The following is a 17,270-nucleotide window of genomic DNA, read 5'->3' on the forward strand; positions in this document are numbered from 1 at the left end:
AGAGCCCGATGTGGGACTTGATCCCAGGACCCTGAGATCATGACCTGAGCTGAAGGCAGAGGCTTACCCCACTGAGCCACCCAGGTGCCCCCAAAGCAGTGATTCTTAAGCTTATCTGGGTCTGATGAGACTCTGGAAACTGTGGACTCTTTCCTCAGAGACGTGCACTTAGGCACAACATCTTATGTAGAGTACCAAGGGAATCAGGAGTTACTGCTACTGTATTTTGATTCTTCCCTTGCACTGAGGAGAAACAACTGAGACAAGGAAGGGTCTCAGCAAAGATGTCCAAGAAGTCACTGCCTGCATGAGATTTAGAGACCTCAATGACATTTGAACCACGTGATCCAAAGATTTTAGATTAGTGATCTAGAGAAGGCATTAAGTGTTCTCACTTTGAGTTTTTTTCTTCTGAGTCCAAATACCTTTAGGACCTGGTATGTAGCCAGTATCTGTTCGGTGTCAAAAGACTTTTTCTTGGCTGAGTTGTCAGCATTTCTGCATGCTTTTCTCTTATGTGTTTGCTTTTGTTTTTGTGCTTCCCAGTGTCACCGAGTATGATCAATCCTAAAGCTACCCAGTGGGGCCCATCTAGTAGAATAAGCCCATCATAAAGTGACTTGTTTTTGCAGTTTTATGCATTTTATGATCTAGCATAGTATTGACATCTTCATACGCCAAACCACAAAAGCTCATTGGGATAATTTGGCTTTTGGCAAAATTCACCATCAATTAACTTCCTTTTTGTTTTTTTTTTTGTTTTGTTTTGTTTTTTGACCCGAACTTATTTTACCAGAATGGATTTGTTTTTAAAATCCATAGTTTTGATTACTCATCTATTTAACCCTCTCAATAGGCTACTTCCCTCAAATCTAAACCTCATTTCTGCTTTTTTTGGCTTCCAGTTTCTAGATAAATATTTAATTCATGTTCAGGCACTTTTCTAGTGGTCTTCTAAACTGTTCTTGGCCTCTGTTCTGTCCTTGGTCCAATTCATACCTTCCAGACCAGTCTTCCTGAATTTACTGTCCTGATCCCTCCGTGTTTAGTATAGCGCCACTACTTCCAGGATAAAGGTAGATCAGACTACATTTTTAGTAATTACCCAGTTCACTCCCTTTATTTTACAGACAAGTGGTAAAAGTTCGTCAGAGAGGAAATGAGGCAGAAGCGACTTGGTGGGTTTGGTGGTAGAACATGTCCTACTGAACTTTACTGCCTCCCATTTGGCCTCCTTAGCCCAACATTTAAGTCCTTCTCTAATGTGTTTTTATTGACATATTTCCTGTCTCTTAACGTTCTGGAACCTGATTTATCTGCCTGTGATCTCCTGAACACACCTGTGCTTTCCCATGCCTTTGTCTTTGCATATGACCCCTTCTCCATCTAGAATGTCCCACTCTCTTGCATTTAATATAAACTCATCTTTGTGTACATACCATGCTTAAGCACCAGGTGTTTTAAATGGGTTTTTAGTCCTTATTTAGTCTTTATAAATTCACTGGCTAGATTTTGTTATGATTCCCATATTATACATGTTGACATTAAAGCAGATTACGTAACTTGCCAAGATCTGAGTTAACATGTGGAAGGGCCTGGGTCTAACAGTGTGTCCCCAGAACCTGTGCCATGACTCCCCATCAAACTAACTGAAAGGAACATCTTCTAAATCCCAAAGGCTCCCTCCCTCTACAGACTTTCTGTAATGATCAATATATATCAAAGAAGCTGAATTTATCACAGTTATCTGTGCTCTCTGAGGGCTCTTCAACACACTACCAAGCGCTTAGAAAGTCATACAATAATTCATGAAGCAATCATAAAAATCTACAGCTTGACTTCTTAAGTTCTTTTCCAAATGTAACTGGAAAGGAACCAATGGCAGCCAAGAGAGTAATGAAAGGAGACTGCTCTGTAGAGGACGGCGCTGAGCCAGGCACGGAGGGCCAGGTTTGTATTCTCCCTCCATCGGGAACTCCTGATGTCTGCTACCAGTTAGCCCCTCTGTCCCTCCACGTCTTCATCTGTAAAATAGGCTTAATAGTATATATCTCATGAGGTTGTAACAAAGACTGTATATACGAAAACTTGTTTTAAATTGCAGAGCATTTTCAAAAATAGTGTTTTCATGCCATTGGAAATTAAAATCTTAATAAATCAGTTTAAGGCAGAAATTATTATTATATACCGCCCCCCCAAGTATAAGGTATGGAGATTTCAGTGTGTTTCAGTAAGCTGACTTCTTTCCACTGATTGTTTTTTTAAAGATTTTATTTATTTATTTATTTTAAAGATTTTATTTATTTATTTTTATTTTTTTTTTTTTAAAGATTTTATTTATTTATTTGAGAGAGAGAGACAGTGAGAGAGAGCATGAGCGAGGAGAAGGTCAGAGAGCGAAGCAGACTCCGCAAGGAGCTGGGAGCCTGATGTGGGACTCGATCCCGGGACTCCAGGATCACGCCCTGAGCCGAAGGCAGTCGTCCAACCAACTGAGCCACCCAGGCGTCCCATATTTTATTTATTTTTTGACAGACAGAGATCACAAGTAGGTAGAGAGGCAGGCAGAGAGAGAGAGAGAGAGGAGGAAGCAGGCTCTCTGCTGAGCAGAGAGCCCAATGCGGGACTCGATCCCAGGACCCTGAGATCATGACCTGAGCTGAAGGCAGGGGCTTAACCCACTGAGCCACCCAGGTGCCCCAGATTTTATTTATTTATTTGACAGAGAGATCACAAGTAGGCAGAGAGGCAGGTGGGGCGGTGGGAGGTGGGAAGCAGGCTTCCTGCTGAGCGGAGAGCCCAACACAGGGGCTCAATCCCAGGACCCTGAGACTATGACCTGAGCTGAAGGCAGAGGCCCAACCCCCCTGAGCCATCCAGGTACCCCTCAACTGATTTTTATATATAAATTACTAATAAAATAGAATTGGCCATATATCCCTTACATGTTTTTCTGCTCACTAGGTTTATGTATACTCAGGTCCTTAGCTTTCTGAATACTAAATCTGTCAATTTTATATAGGTAGACAAATATAATGTAAAATTTTAAGGAGGGGCTAGATTGTCAAACAGGTGATGTTCAGAACACCTGCCACTTCTTGTCACATTTCTCCATCTGGAATGGCTTTAGTTTACACGGTTGGTTCATGACATAATAAAATGTTGCTGCTTAGTTTAATTCCAGTGTTTCTACCCACAGAAGTGTCAGCTGTGTCTTTGCCAGGAGGGCTTCCATAAAATGACTGAGTCATTTTGCTTTTCAAAGATGAGCATGAAGATCCAAAGACAAAGAAATTTTAAAAGCCTGGTGGGAAACTTGACCGAGAGGAAGAAAGTACCCAGGACAAACGTGCAGAGAGTAGACGAAATGTGTAGTAGAACAGTAGTGGCAAGGGAGGCTCTCCTGTCAGAGATTTGAGTTCTAGTTCATACTTTACAAGCAGTAACTGTGGTCTGGTTAATTACTTGACCTCTTTGAGCGTTAAGTTTCCTTGACTGTTCGGTAGAGATAGTATATCACAGGGATTGGAAGATTGGATGTGATCATGCAACATAAGCCCTTGTTGAACACAGTACCTGGCGCATATTGAGAAAATACTAGGCTTGAGCCTCAGATGAGTGTGAGGTGGTATCATTAGAGGGAGAATAGTTGTAAGCACAGAGGGATCAGTTGCTACCTTGGCTTCCTTCTGACTCACTTAGGCCTGTGCCTGTATTCCTTTCTCACCAAATTTTTCTCAGATTCTAGAAGCTATTGGCATGGCCAGGAAGAAGCCTACAGATTGTGTTATGGGAGACTTGTCAGAGGTGACCTAGTCCAGCGAGCATGAGCTTGATCTAGCTTAATATGGGGAAAAGCAAAGGTTTCAGAGAAAGGATGAAGGGGAAAATCTGTAAAAGTAGGGCAGACTTATTGAAGACGTAATAGTACAAAATCACTTTTTTATACCATATTTTGTCTTAAGATAACACCTATGGTCTAAATCAGTTGTTGGCTATATGTAGCTGGAAATTTGCATTTGTGGTGGTATGAGAGAGCTAGTGCTGTATGTGGGAAAGGAGATAAGGGAACCTAGCACTCTGTGACGTGCCAGGATCTACACCTGGCAAGTCAGTTGCCTGTATACCCCTCAATACAGCATACGGATTGTCTATGATGTGTTTAGCACATGAAGTTATCTCGGTTTGTAAATTGGCTATTTGACATGGATACTTTCATCTTCCATTTTATAGATGAGACAAAGAAACCAAAGTACAGAATTTATCCTGATTTTCATCATCGTATGATTGTAGTGTATAAGACTATATAAGGTATTAAGGGATAATGGGATATCAAATTACCAAATAAATTCCAAATGGTTCAGGGAAAAAAGTTCTTTGTTCTGTACTAACTACAAAAGAATTTGTGACTTTTCTCAAAATAAAAACAAATTAAGAAAAATGAAAACAACAAAAACAACAAAACCCCAAAGTACAGAATTTAGATTTGGTTCCAGATCAGGTGTTTGTTCAACACATGCCACAGTGACTGATGAAAACATGTTAGATATTTTTTTTTTTTAAGATTTTATTTATTTATTTGACAGACAGAGATCTCAAGTAGGCAGAGAGGCAGGCAGAGAGAGAGGAGGAAGCAGGCTCCCCGTCAAGCAGAGAGCCCGATGTGGGGCTTGATCCCAGGACACTGAAATCATGACCCGAGCCGAAGGCAGAGGCTTAACCCACTGAGCCACCCAGGTGCCCCAACATGTTAGATATTTTTAAAAAGCCTTTAAAAGAAGCTAGGTAGACATTTGAGACATTTCTAATGTTCGGGCCTATGTAAGCAGATTACATTATCGCACAGAACTGAATCTCTACAAATTATTTAGGTTAGAAAGCATTTGCATTTCATGGGTAGTAGTGTTCTTTTGAGGTTTCACTGACATTTTTTTCTAGGATCAAGTTCTCAAACTTGCATCAGAATCACCTGGAGGACTTAAGTAAGATTCAGTAGGGCTGATGTGGCCTGAGAGTTTGCATTTTTAGTGGTTCCCTGGTGATACAGCACTTTGAGAACCACTGACCAAAAAAACCAAAACAAAACATTGTATTACTGATTCTTTGGTGAAACAGTAGGAGAACAGTCCTGGAAGGGAATTCTAAGACCACAGATAGAAACTGAAATTTAGATGTTTCTAAAACTCACTGGATTATACTTATTACTGAATTTAGAGACTAAAAGACTTGTATTATTACTGTATTTTTGGAGAGTGCTTTTGGTTACAAAAGGAAATCAAGAAAAGGTAAATATTGAAATGCAGTGATAAATTAAAAATAATATAATAGGTTTGTATTTTTCTCCCACTAAAAACAATATTAATTGCTATGTATGAATTTTCTCATGGATTTTTTTCCCTTTTTTTCTTCCCCTTCTTTTCTTGTCTCTGTAGGTGGCAAATCTTCCAAAAGACTATAAGATAGCCCTCAACTATGTCCCCGGGATGGATGTTTTGGTGAGTAAAATGTACATTTCTGAGTTCCTTTTTAGTAGCTGATTGAAGGGATGGGATCATTCTATTGAGACATGGAATTACCGCCCATTTAGAAGTTAGCTAATGCTCAGTATTTGAAGAAAGTATCCTTGGAATTCAACTTGCATGGTTATTATTTTTGTTTTATCTCAAGTAACTGCTAAACTTTACTTATGGGTGAGCTTTTCAGTACATGTTGTCTTAGACCTGTTACTTCTAAAGTAAATAAGATCATCTTCCTTAGAGCTAACCATAGATTTCTCTTTCCTATAGCTTCCTCCTAAAAGCTTGAGTGTGAAATTAGGCAAATTCTTTGCATATTCTGCAAAGGTCCTTTATAAGTCTTCTTCCTATTTAATTTGAGACCACCGTGTATTAGTCAATAGATTTTGAGAAATTTACAATATAAATAGGAGGTTATGATTATAAATATGCTTTTATTACCGCAACCAAGAAATTTTAATTGTTTTTCTGATTACAAATTACCAGAATTCAAACATGAAGAAATCTTGCAAGCATAGAGATGCCTACTTACCCACCATGTAGCTTGTTAAACCTTACCATGGTGCAGTATTTGCTTCAAATCTACTTTCTAGTGAAACATTATAAATATTATTAAGACCCTTGTATTGCCTCTTTCTTGTCTCCACGAATCCCCACTTTGTTCTTATACACAATTTGACTGTTAGGAACAAGTCTTCTGAGCTGGAATTTTCATCCCACTGCATGTTTTCACGGCTTGGCGTGAGGATAGCGTCCTCGGGGGTTGTGTTAGGGCAACAACACGAAGTAGCCCCACCTGCTCTTTTCCATTTACTGCAAATCTGTACTCATACATAAGTTACTGAATTTTTGCACAATTTCATACTTAATAGCATTATACGGTATTTACCACTTTGCAACTTCTGTTTTGCAACACACCTTTGACAGGCGCTGATCCATGCTGGTTCATTTTAACTGCTGTATTGTATTCCTTGAGTTAAACTTAAAATCATTTGGGTGACTCTGCAAGTAGACCTCTTTCCCTGACTTATGGAACACTTACTACAGACCCACTTGGTGCAAGCTATCTCAGGCTTTGCATACTTTTTGTGGATTAGCCAATCAATCCATTGTTACCAGTTGAACTATGTTAAGCCCATGGCTAAGTGCTTATGCTTAAAAAGTCTTTCAAAGACACACTCTAAGGCTGTCATTTCAAGAGAATGTCAAAGGCCTATTTCTTTTCCATAAGAAAGTAATTATTTAAGTTAGCATGCATGAGCTATCTAAAGTTCCTTAGAATGTGTCTCTTCATGCTGAACCAGATAGCCTCAAGTCTAGGTCAGTGTCTGTCCTGTTGAATTAGGGGGCGTTCTCTGGAGATAGAAATGTAAAATCATAGCAGACTGGAAGTTAATTAATCTAATCATTCAGTTACTCAGGGAACAAGCACAGCATTTGTTTAGGAAAAAAAGAGGAGTCAGCACCTTACCAGATACTTTAAGAAACAGACACATCACCTAGCCTTGTGTGCTTTAATAATAACTAAGTAAGGGGGATGAAAGGGGCCTTTTTATAATGTGATTTTTTTTTTTGAACTTTCAAAATGATTTCACATATTTATCTCCTTGGATGTTTAGAAAAACCCTTCCAGGAAGGCAAGATAGCCACCATAATCTGTGTGATTTCTGTTTTACAAATGACACACTGAGATTTGCAAGAATATTTCACTGAAGGTTATACAACTAAAAAGTGACACTCTTAAAAAAGAAACTTCAGGTTGGGAGGTTGGGTGAGCCTGGTTGGTGGGTATATTATGGAGGGTACATATTGAATGGAGCACTGGGTGGTGCATAAACAATGAACGCTGGAACACTGAAAAGAAATTTTAAAAATACATTAAAACAAAAGAAACTTCAGGTCATCTGACATTTAACCTTGGGTTACAGTATATGAGTATCTAAATAATTATAATAGCAAGGGCAAGGGAAGGTATTCTTTTTTTTTTAATTTTTAAATTTTTTTATTATTATTTTTCTTAATAATTTATTTGAGAGAGGGAGAGGAAGTGAGAAAGGGAGAAGCAGACTGAGCAGGGAGCTTGGTGTGAGACTCGATCCCAGAACCCTGAGATCATGACCTAAGCTGAAGGCAGACACTTAACTGATTCAGCCAAGCAGGCGCCCCAAGGGAAGGTGTTCTAAGTGAAACATTTAAGTAATAAAGATGTACTCTGCCCTGACTGGAAAAGCATTTAGTTGTGTGATTGCCAAACTGACTCAAAGAAATCATGCAGCTCTCAATGTTAAACTGAAAATAACAAAATAGATTATTTTGTGCTGGTATAATCATAGATTATGCTAAATCACAGTTTTCAGTATGGGCTGGTGGTAGCAAGAGCCAAACTTGTAAAAATAAAGCTGATTCATTGCCACATTTTTTTTTCATGTTTCTGTAATTGAGAAAAGTCCACTATTCTTTGATCTTGGCATACTGTCCTGGCACAACTGGAGAAACTTTGTTCTTGGCCACCATAATTGGCAAGAAAAATAAGCCTGTGCAGAAGGCTTTGGGCAGAAACTGGTCCTAGGCTTTGTTTTACCTTTATTTTAAAAATGTGGGTTTCTGCCAAGACCAGAGGAGTTTCCCAGTGGAGAGGCCAGTGATGATTTGTCAGGGGTCAGAGTCCCAGCTGCTTTATCTTTTGTTTCTCAACAATAGAGGGCAGAGTAGGAATCAGAATGGATACCAGAAAGATTCTCTGGGGCCAAAGCAATAAAATTCTGCCTGAGGCACCGGGCAGAAGGCTCTAGAATAGAATACAGTTCATTGTCCTGCTTTTGCTTTAAAAATCTGCTAAATACTCCTGAATTTTTAGGGAGCTACTTTTCTAAGAAACCTCCTAGAAAATTACCTAGCGGATTCTCACAGATAGCAGGGTGTGACCAACCAGTTGGTGTTTAAATCTGATGATAATTACCAATTCTATTTTAAACTCTTGAAACTATAATATTGCCAGACAGTTAGGATTTTAAGTCACTAACCATAAAAATCCTAACTTAAAATCCTAAACATTTCTGCTCCTTCCATTCACCAGTAATGTTGCCACAGAAAGACCAAAAACTGTGTTGCTGAATTTGTGTCACACATCTGTAGTCATTCAATGTTTGTAAAATAAGATAAACTATGACTTGCTTATAGTATTTGAGTTAAGAAAAAAATTATCAGTTTTAGTAATAGATTCATCAGTTTTAACTTTTTATTCAGAAATAATTTCAAATATACAGCAAAGTTATAAGCATATTCTAAGAACACTGACAAACTGTAATCCATATTCATCTGTTTTTAACATTTTGCCCCATTTGCTTTACTAAATGCTTGCTTTCTGTGCTCAAGTGTGTGTTATTTTTCTAAACTCATTGAGTCACTTGTATACTTAATGGCTGTTTATCCCTAAATACTTAAGTGTGTATTTCCGAAGTAAAGGATTTTCTCTTACCTAACCACAGTATGGTTGTCAGTTTCAATAAATTTAGCAATAACAAAAATGTTTAAATCTATTGGCTGTATTTCAGTTTTATCAAAATTTTCTTTATTTTTTTTTAAGTATTTCTTTCCCCCAGTACAAGATATAATCTAGGATAATGATTTCCTTTTTTGACATTATGTGTGATAGACAGAATAATGGCTCCCCAAAGATGTCCCAGGCTGTGAATATATCTTTTACATGGTAAGAGGTATTTTGCAGATGTAATTAAGGATGTGGGAGATGGGAAGTTTATCTGGGATTATCCAGATGGGAGTGGTCTAATCTCATGAATCCTTATAAGAAGGAAGCAAGAGTGTGAGAGCCAGAGAGAATGATTAAAAGATGTCGAACTGTTGACTTTGAAAATGGGGTTGTTATGCCCCAATAATGAGTCCGTGATTAAAGGAGCGAGACTGATATAAAGCGAAGGTCAAGCAAAGCTTTATTTCGCACCAAGCATCAAGAATCTAACCGAACGTTCAAACCCTCTTCCAGCCCTAAGTCCTCATGGGTTCCCACTGCGTGGCAAACCCTCTACCAGACACATGCACGCATGTCTTACAAGAGAGGGCGACCCTTCTCTGTTTCACAGACTAGCTTTTAAGGGCAAAGGCCTTTAAACCAGCCTATTACACCTTGATTGGGATTGGCGCCCAAAAGGCTCCCAGAGGGCGGGGCCCATACTTCTTGGTAACCAGGAAGACAGTATGCATCCCCCCACTGATCGGATGTCTCCACCTGGCCTGATCCACCCCTTGTATCTGGGCTTTGCTACCTAGAGCTGTTTTTCCTGGACTTGTTTTTAAGTGAATCCCCTGAGAGAAGGGGAGCAGGGACAGTTTAAGGGTTAAACAACAAGGTTTTTGTTTAACCTCAATGAAAGCCTCTTGCTAAAATATAAAAATATAAAATAGGTCCTTACAGGGTAAGGGGCCACCCGCCAAGGGATGCAGGTAGTCTCCAGAAGCTGGAAAAGGCAGGGCTCCTGGGTGGCTCAGTTGATTAAGTGTCTCCATTTAGCTCAGGTATGATCCCATGGTTCTAGGATTGAGCCAGAACTCCCTGGTTAGTGGGGAGTCCGCTTCTCCCTCTTCTTCTGCCCGTCCCCTAACCTATAGTCTTTTACTCTCCCTCTATCTCAAATAAATAAACAAAATCTTAAAATAAAATAGAAGCTGGAAAAGGCAAGGAAAGAAATTCTCTTGTAGACCCCCTAAAAGAAACCCAGACTGCATGAACACCCTGATTTGAGCCTAGTAAGACCTGTGTTGGATTTCTGACCTCAGGAACAGTAAAATAATAAATCTGTGCTGTTTTAAGCCCACTACGCTTGTGTAAGCTAGTATCTCCTGTCTCTTTACTCTGCTTTAAAAGCTCCTCAGCCTTTCTTTTGTCTCTATGACATTAAAATGTAAAGTAACACAACCATCCCCTTTAAGTAAAATGTGTGTCTTTGAAACATTTGATTGATGTTTCTTAATGATTATATTCAGATTATGCATTTGAAGCCATGATGCTACATAAGTGATGAAATGTCTTTAGGATATCACACCCAGAGGCACACAGTGTCCATCTTTCCCTCAAGGTGCTTAAAGAGATCCCCTGGTGAAGATATTCTACTAGTTCTATGTATGTACTCATTAGCAACGCATGAGCAATATTAGAGGGAGATGTTTTAAGACCATGCACAGTTCCTCATCAAAAAAGTTTTTCCCCCAAATTTAGCATCTATTGATGCTTACCTAAACCATTCTTTACTGTATGTCATGTCAGTTTTTAATTATTTGTTTTTTTATAAGATTTTATTTATTTATTTGATAGACCAAGATCACAAGTAGGCAGAGAGGCAGGCAGAGAGTGAGGGGGAGGCAGGCTCCCTGCTGAGCAGAGAGCCCAATGCGGGCTTGATCCCAGGACCCTGGGATCATGACCTGAGCCGAAGGCAGAGGCTTTAACCCACTGAGCCACCCAGGCGCCCCGTTTTTAATTATTTTTAAAGGCAAGGTTAAACAAAGAAGTCATTGGGAATATGTAACCTCATTCTAACCATAATGCTCCAGGCCACCTTCCCCCTGCAGCCCCCTGCCCTGGGTGTGCAGGATTCCAAGTCTCCGGTCTTCCTGCCTTCTTTTGCTGTGCTCTGCTGCCTCTGGGCTCCTCCCATCTCCCTTGCCATTCCAGGACTTCTCATTTGAGGTTTTTGACTCTTCTTGAGTAGACACAACTGATTAAACAAGCAAACACACACCTAATTGTTTTACCCTTCCCTCTTTCTATGCTTTGAATGCTAGAGTTCTTAGGAAACAGAAAAAAGGAGCTCCTGAAACCAGGCCTCTGAGACCCGCATTGTGTGGCACCTTTCCAAACCCTCTTCCAGCCCTATGTCCTCATGGGTTCCCACTGCGTGGCAAACCCTCTACCAGACACATGCACGTCCTCACGGGTTCTCTGTGGCCCCTGTTCCTCTGCACATGGTGGGACCTTTGATTCCAGTAACTCCAGACTCTAGGTTTCATTTTCACTTCTGTAAGGGAGCCTTCCTTTTCCTCCTTGATGAAGCCAAATCCTCCAGTTGGAAACTCCCTTTGTGACCATCTTCAAAGGAACAGTTTCCCGTTTATTTGTGTATTTACTTAATTGATAACCTTTGGCTTAGACCTGTAAACTTCATGAGGACAGGGATTGTCTATGTTTGCTCTGTTTTTATAGCATCAGTGCCTAATGACTGATAGGCACCTAATGAATAACTTGCTGAGAGAAAGTGAAGAAGGAAGGAGAAAAGTTCTCATGTAATCTCTTGTTATTCCTTTAAGGCATAAATTTGACCTGGATGGAGTCCACAGGATTATTGTGAGATGAGTGCCTATAACGCCTCACACAATACCTGCACCTCAACATTATTGCCCTTCTTTTTTTAGATATATGTACATTTTATTAAAAATCTTATGCATAAGGCATTATGCAATTTTTAGGAATCAGGGTTTCCTTGAGGCTCCTATTAAACTACTTTCATTGAGGACGCCTGGGTGGCTCAGTGGGTTAATGACCTGCCCTTCGGCTCAGGTCATGATCTCAGGATCCTGGAATTGAGTCCCGCATTGAGCTCTCTGCTCAGCAGGGAACCTCTCCACCTCTCCGCCTGCTTGTGATCTCTCTTTGTCAAATAAATAGATAAAATCTTTAAAAAAATAAAATCTAAACTACTTTCATGGAGTCGTTTCCATATTCAAGGACTTCCTCATTGTTCCCACGACTAAAGGATCAACGCCCAATTCCTGCATCTGATGTTCATGACTCTTCCTAATCTTGCCTCATCTTAATCTTTTATTTCTCAACCCAAACCTGCCACCCCAGGAAGATGCATCCCTTTCTCCTAAAATTACCGTGCTTATTCTCAACTCCAGGACTTCGCTCAGTGCTACTGCCCTTCACCACGCATGCCCTTTCCTCTTCCGTCCACTCATTCCGGTTCTATTGCACAGTCATGCAGTATCTTCATGACTCATGATCCTCTTCATCTGAGGCCAGGAGGAGATCCCCCTTTCTCCCCAGGGCCATTCCTTCTGTTCGAGACCCAGCTCTCTTCTCTGGAAAAACTGGCATTACCCCTGCTCTGCTTGACTCAGGGAGACACGGTAGTCAGTAACACCAACATGGTATCTGGTCTGTGGACCCTACCTTTTAGCTCATCATCTCTGCATTTTTATAGAATTTGTCCATTTTGGATACCTATTCATTTTGAATACCTGATCGTATATGGCTTACAGAGCTGTTTAAAATTGTATGTGTTATGTATTTGTCTCAACGTGTTGTGAGAAATAATTAAGATCGGAAAAAGTCCAAGATATAGGATATATACATTTGTTAGGGGCTACCATTATTTTGTCATGCTTTCTCTTTTTACTGTCTTATTTAGGGATTTATTTAGGAAAGATTAGGGGTCAAATCTTTCACTCCTCTGTATTTCTCTGCCATTCAAGGAGGTAGGTATTACTCAAAAAACTGCTCACCAATAAACATTTAACTGTTGTCAAAATATGTCCCAATTTTCAGATGTTAAACGAGTCCATGTTACTTGTTTAGAGTTCTTTGGTTCTCACTAACAGTAATGAATTGAAACTTAAAGAAGGAAAGCAGAGGGGTGCCTGGGTGGCTCAGTGGGTTAAGCCTCTGCCTTCAGCTTAGGTCATGATCTCAGGGTCCTGGGATCGAGTCCCACATCAGGCTCTCTACTTGGCAGGGAGCCTGCTTCCTCCTCTTTTTCTCTGCCTGCCTCTCTGCCTACTTGTGATTTTGCTCTGTCAAATAAATAAAATCTTAAAAAAAAATTTTTTAAAAAAAAGAAGGAATGCAAAAAAAAAAAAAAAAATCTAGTTATAAGGATGCTTAAGAGAACAGCATTCTAGTAAAAGGGCAAGGATGTGGCCAGGCTTCATGAAGGGATTCCAGCCAGGACCGGAAAACTACCGGGTTTCCCTTTTCCTCTCTCTGAGTCTCTGCATCTCTGCCTTATGCTGTTCTGTCTGTGCAGAATTTCTTTGTGTTTCGGTCGTCTCGTGAAATGTAGCTACCCCAGACTCCCAACTTTATATATCTGCAGTTGTGGCGCTGCTCAGAGACCGCTTAGTTTCTATTACCTACGGGCTTGGGGTAGGGACTTTCCGATTGGTCCAACTGGCTGAGGATCTACCATTATCCAGTTAAGCCATAGGGCAAGTTTCCTAGTTGTTGGTAGGGATCCTGAGGCTCAACCCCTAGGATTAGAAGTACTTCCTATAGAAACAGATTAAATCCTCCAAGTAGATACTGTACTTACCTACTTATACTTCCTTTATACAAAGAAAGTATTTTTAATGCATAAGTATAAAATATTAAATGAATAAAATATGACATTAAATACTATTTTTAAGTAGCTCTTTTGTGTACTCAAACTACAGGACCCATCTTAATTAGTGATTATATGAAGATACTCTTCAGAATAGTTAGGCCACAGTATGGTAGAAACATAATGGAAGCCATATGTGTAATCTTAAAAATTGTTCAGTGGCCACATTTAAAAAAAAAAAAAAAGTAAAAAGGAACAGGGGAATAAGTAAAATAGTTTTTATTGTAATATATCCAAAATAACATTTTACCTTCTCAAAATAAATTAATGGAATATTTTAAATTTTTTGATATTCAAAATCCACTGTGTATTTCACACCTATAGCACACTTCAGTGCAAACATTAAATTTTCATCAGAAATATTTACTCCTTTCGATTTTCATAAAATTTACAATTGAAAGTGCAGATTCATATACCAGAGTTTTTCCAAATATACTTAAAAGTTTTCCAGGCCTGGGGCAGCTGGTGTGGCTCGGTCAGTTGAGCATCTGACTCTTGATTTGGGCTCTGGTGGTGATCTCAGAGTTGTGAGATCTAGCCCCGCGTGGGGCTCCATGCCCAGCACAGTCTGCTTGAGATGCTCTCTCCCCTCCCTCTGCCCCTCTTCCAGCTTGCATGTGCTCTCTAAATAAATAAATAAAATCTTCAAAAACAAAACAAAAACAAAAACCACACTTCCTCCAGTCACTGAATTATATTGATTTTTTTTTACTTTAAACAAGTTAAGTAAAATTAAAATTTTAGTGCTTCAATCAGCCGAGCTACAGTTTGTGTGGTAAGTAGCCACAGGGGCTAATAGCCCCCGCATTGGCTAGTACAGATTAGATAGACCCCGGTATTTTTTATGGAGAAACATGAAGCTCTGAATAGATTAAGTGACTTAACTAAAAACCACAAAGTGTGTTAATAGTTGGGACTAGACAGTGAGCTTCTCGTTCATCATTTCTGCCCTTACCTGGCCATGCCATTCCTTCGTCCCTGTGCCATTTTGGGTGAGGATCAGAGACCATTTACAGGCCTGCCCTGGGAAATGACACGTATTTATAGTGTTTGGACTGATTACCAGCTTAATCAGATTGAGGTTTCTATATCACTTTAATCCAAGCAAGAACATGAGAGTCAGATGCCTGAAGGAATACTGAAGACCCAAATGAATTGTTTAGGCAGAAGACCAAAATAAATCATGACAAAACCAGCTTCTCCAAAAGGCAGTTAAGATTTTAGAGATTCCATACCAGCACTGGGAGCACACACGGTTTTGCAAAGTGCTTTTATAGAAATGTTTGATATTTGCCTGCCATGGAATGTTTGAGAGAAGCAGGGGAGTGTGTTTTCCAGCCCTAAGGGCAAATACTAGAAGGAGAATAAGGAAAGTCCACTAAAGACGATTGGCATTTGCTGTCTGGGTGAGACAGTTGGCTCGGAGAAATTTATTTTCATCATTAGGACCCTGAATTCATTGAACTGACACAGAAAGAGCCATTTCCACTCCCCAGAGCTCTCTTACTTGAGTCGAAGGACCAGTATGCGTGGTCCAGATGTGAGACCGTAAGACTCATGGTCACCTTTGTGGAAAGCAAATACTGCAACTGTACATGCTTTATACCACTGATGAACTAGGTGACTCCTGGTGTTCTCATGTTTCTGTTTTACATTTATTGTACAACCTTGAACAAACCACTTCACGGCTCTAGGTCTTGGTTTTCCCATTTCTGAAATTGGTGGGACTGGAGCAGGTGGTCTCCTGCATTCCTTCCAGATCTCAGCTCTGGGGATTCTCAATGGCATGGCTCTACATTCTTTGGATCTCTCAGCCTGGAGGTCAATGCTGGAAGCACAAGAGGAAAGAAAGGAATGCTTTGTGCCTTGGACATTCATACCTCTAATTCTGACCAGACGGAGGTTTGACACACACACACGCACACACACACACGTTAAAGCAAAGAAAACAATCTACCTGGGCGGTAAGGTTGGTAATCAGATGGATTAGATGGATTAGAAGAAGTGGTGCACACTGTGGATCTTCCTTAGAGGGCTCATGGTTTATGAGTCAGGGCTTTTCTCCCTAAGAGTCACTAATGGAGTCATTACCCCAGCGCCTTTGTAGGGAACTCTCATAATGTAGATACCTGCGTCAGGACCACTAAGGAAGGCCACAGGTCTGTCTCTACTGAGAGCTACCAAATGGAGGGTAGCGCCAAGTATGTGTGAAATGTTATATGTTATAGTATGTTTTGTCCAGTGAAAGCTAATTGTGCCTGCTCTTAGAGACTCCCTGTACATCTAAGACTGATGAAGAATAATGTGTAAACTTCTTTTAGCTTATAAACCAGAACAATTTCTTGAAAGGAGGAGGGGATAGAGAAGAGAAAGGCATGCCAGACTGAGGAAGTCCCCAGGACATTTGTAAAGCACCCAGTTTCAGCTACGGTCTCGAATATATCAGTTCTGGGACTGCAGAGGTGTTATATCACATATCATATAGTATCTATTTTATATGCTCATATAGGACCCACTTTAAATTTATGTGTGGTTTTAGAATGTGCATAGATATTTTCATTATTGGTCTTTGGAAGCAGTCCTATTCCTAGTTATGTTTAGAATGCTTTTAAGTATAGTAGTTTTTATATCTTTTATTTCATCATTTAGTTAAATCATTAACTTGGTCATGGTACTTTAAAATCCCTTAGGAAGTTTACAGCTTTTTTTTAAAAAATATTTTATTTATTTGACAGAGAAAGATGCAGTGAGAGAGGGAACACAAGCAGAGGAAGTGGGAGAGAGAGAGAGAGAGAAGCAGGCTTCCTGCCAAGCAGGGAGCCCGATAGGGGGCTCGATCCCAGGGCCCCAGGATTATGACCTGAGCCGAAGGCAGATGCCTAACCATCTGAGCCACCCAGGAGCCCCAGGAGGTTTTCATCTTTTGAACAAATCTTCAGTGGTGATGGCATGGTAGCAGGTCAAGAATTATCGATGAATTGATTCAGTTAGCATTTTAGAATGATACATATTACATAGGAATTGAAAGCATGTTTTTCCATTAGTTTAGCCAGAGTTGCTGTAATTAACCCAGCAAATATAAGACCGAAGCTACCAGAAAAGAAGATAAGAAATTGAGAGTCTGGAGTTAAGGAAAACCCAGGCAGATTTTGCCTTTCAAAGCAAGGAATATGTTTTGTTTTGCATGTATATGTAGGAATGGAACTTTAAATTATATGTACTTCAAGAATTTGACAGGTACCTCTTAACCACACTTCTTTGGCCTCCTGTGTGGTTTTATCAACTTTCCTAATTCTTCACATTCTTCTGCTAGTAAAATAGAGAACATTATTTGTATCTTACATTCTTCTGATGAATGTTG

The 17,270-nt window shown here is 39.9% G+C and overlaps 1 protein-coding gene across 2 annotated transcripts in view; it reads left to right on the forward strand.

Moving 5' to 3' along the window:
• The window catches only part of KITLG (KIT ligand), an 85,773-nt gene that overhangs the window by 42,550 nt on the left and 25,953 nt on the right, over window positions 1-17,270 (forward strand). For both annotated transcript variants that reach the window (XM_044229180.1, XM_044229181.1), the window contains exon 3: window positions 5,433-5,495. In XM_044229180.1, coding sequence (XP_044085115.1) covers window positions 5,433-5,495 — 63 coding nt within the window. The remainder of the gene's footprint in view (window positions 1-5,432; window positions 5,496-17,270) is intronic.

The sequence above is a fragment of the Neovison vison genome, chromosome 12 (assembly GCF_020171115.1).
Source record: "Neovison vison isolate M4711 chromosome 12, ASM_NN_V1, whole genome shotgun sequence".
Classification (NCBI taxonomy): Eukaryota; Metazoa; Chordata; class Mammalia; order Carnivora; family Mustelidae; genus Neogale; species Neogale vison.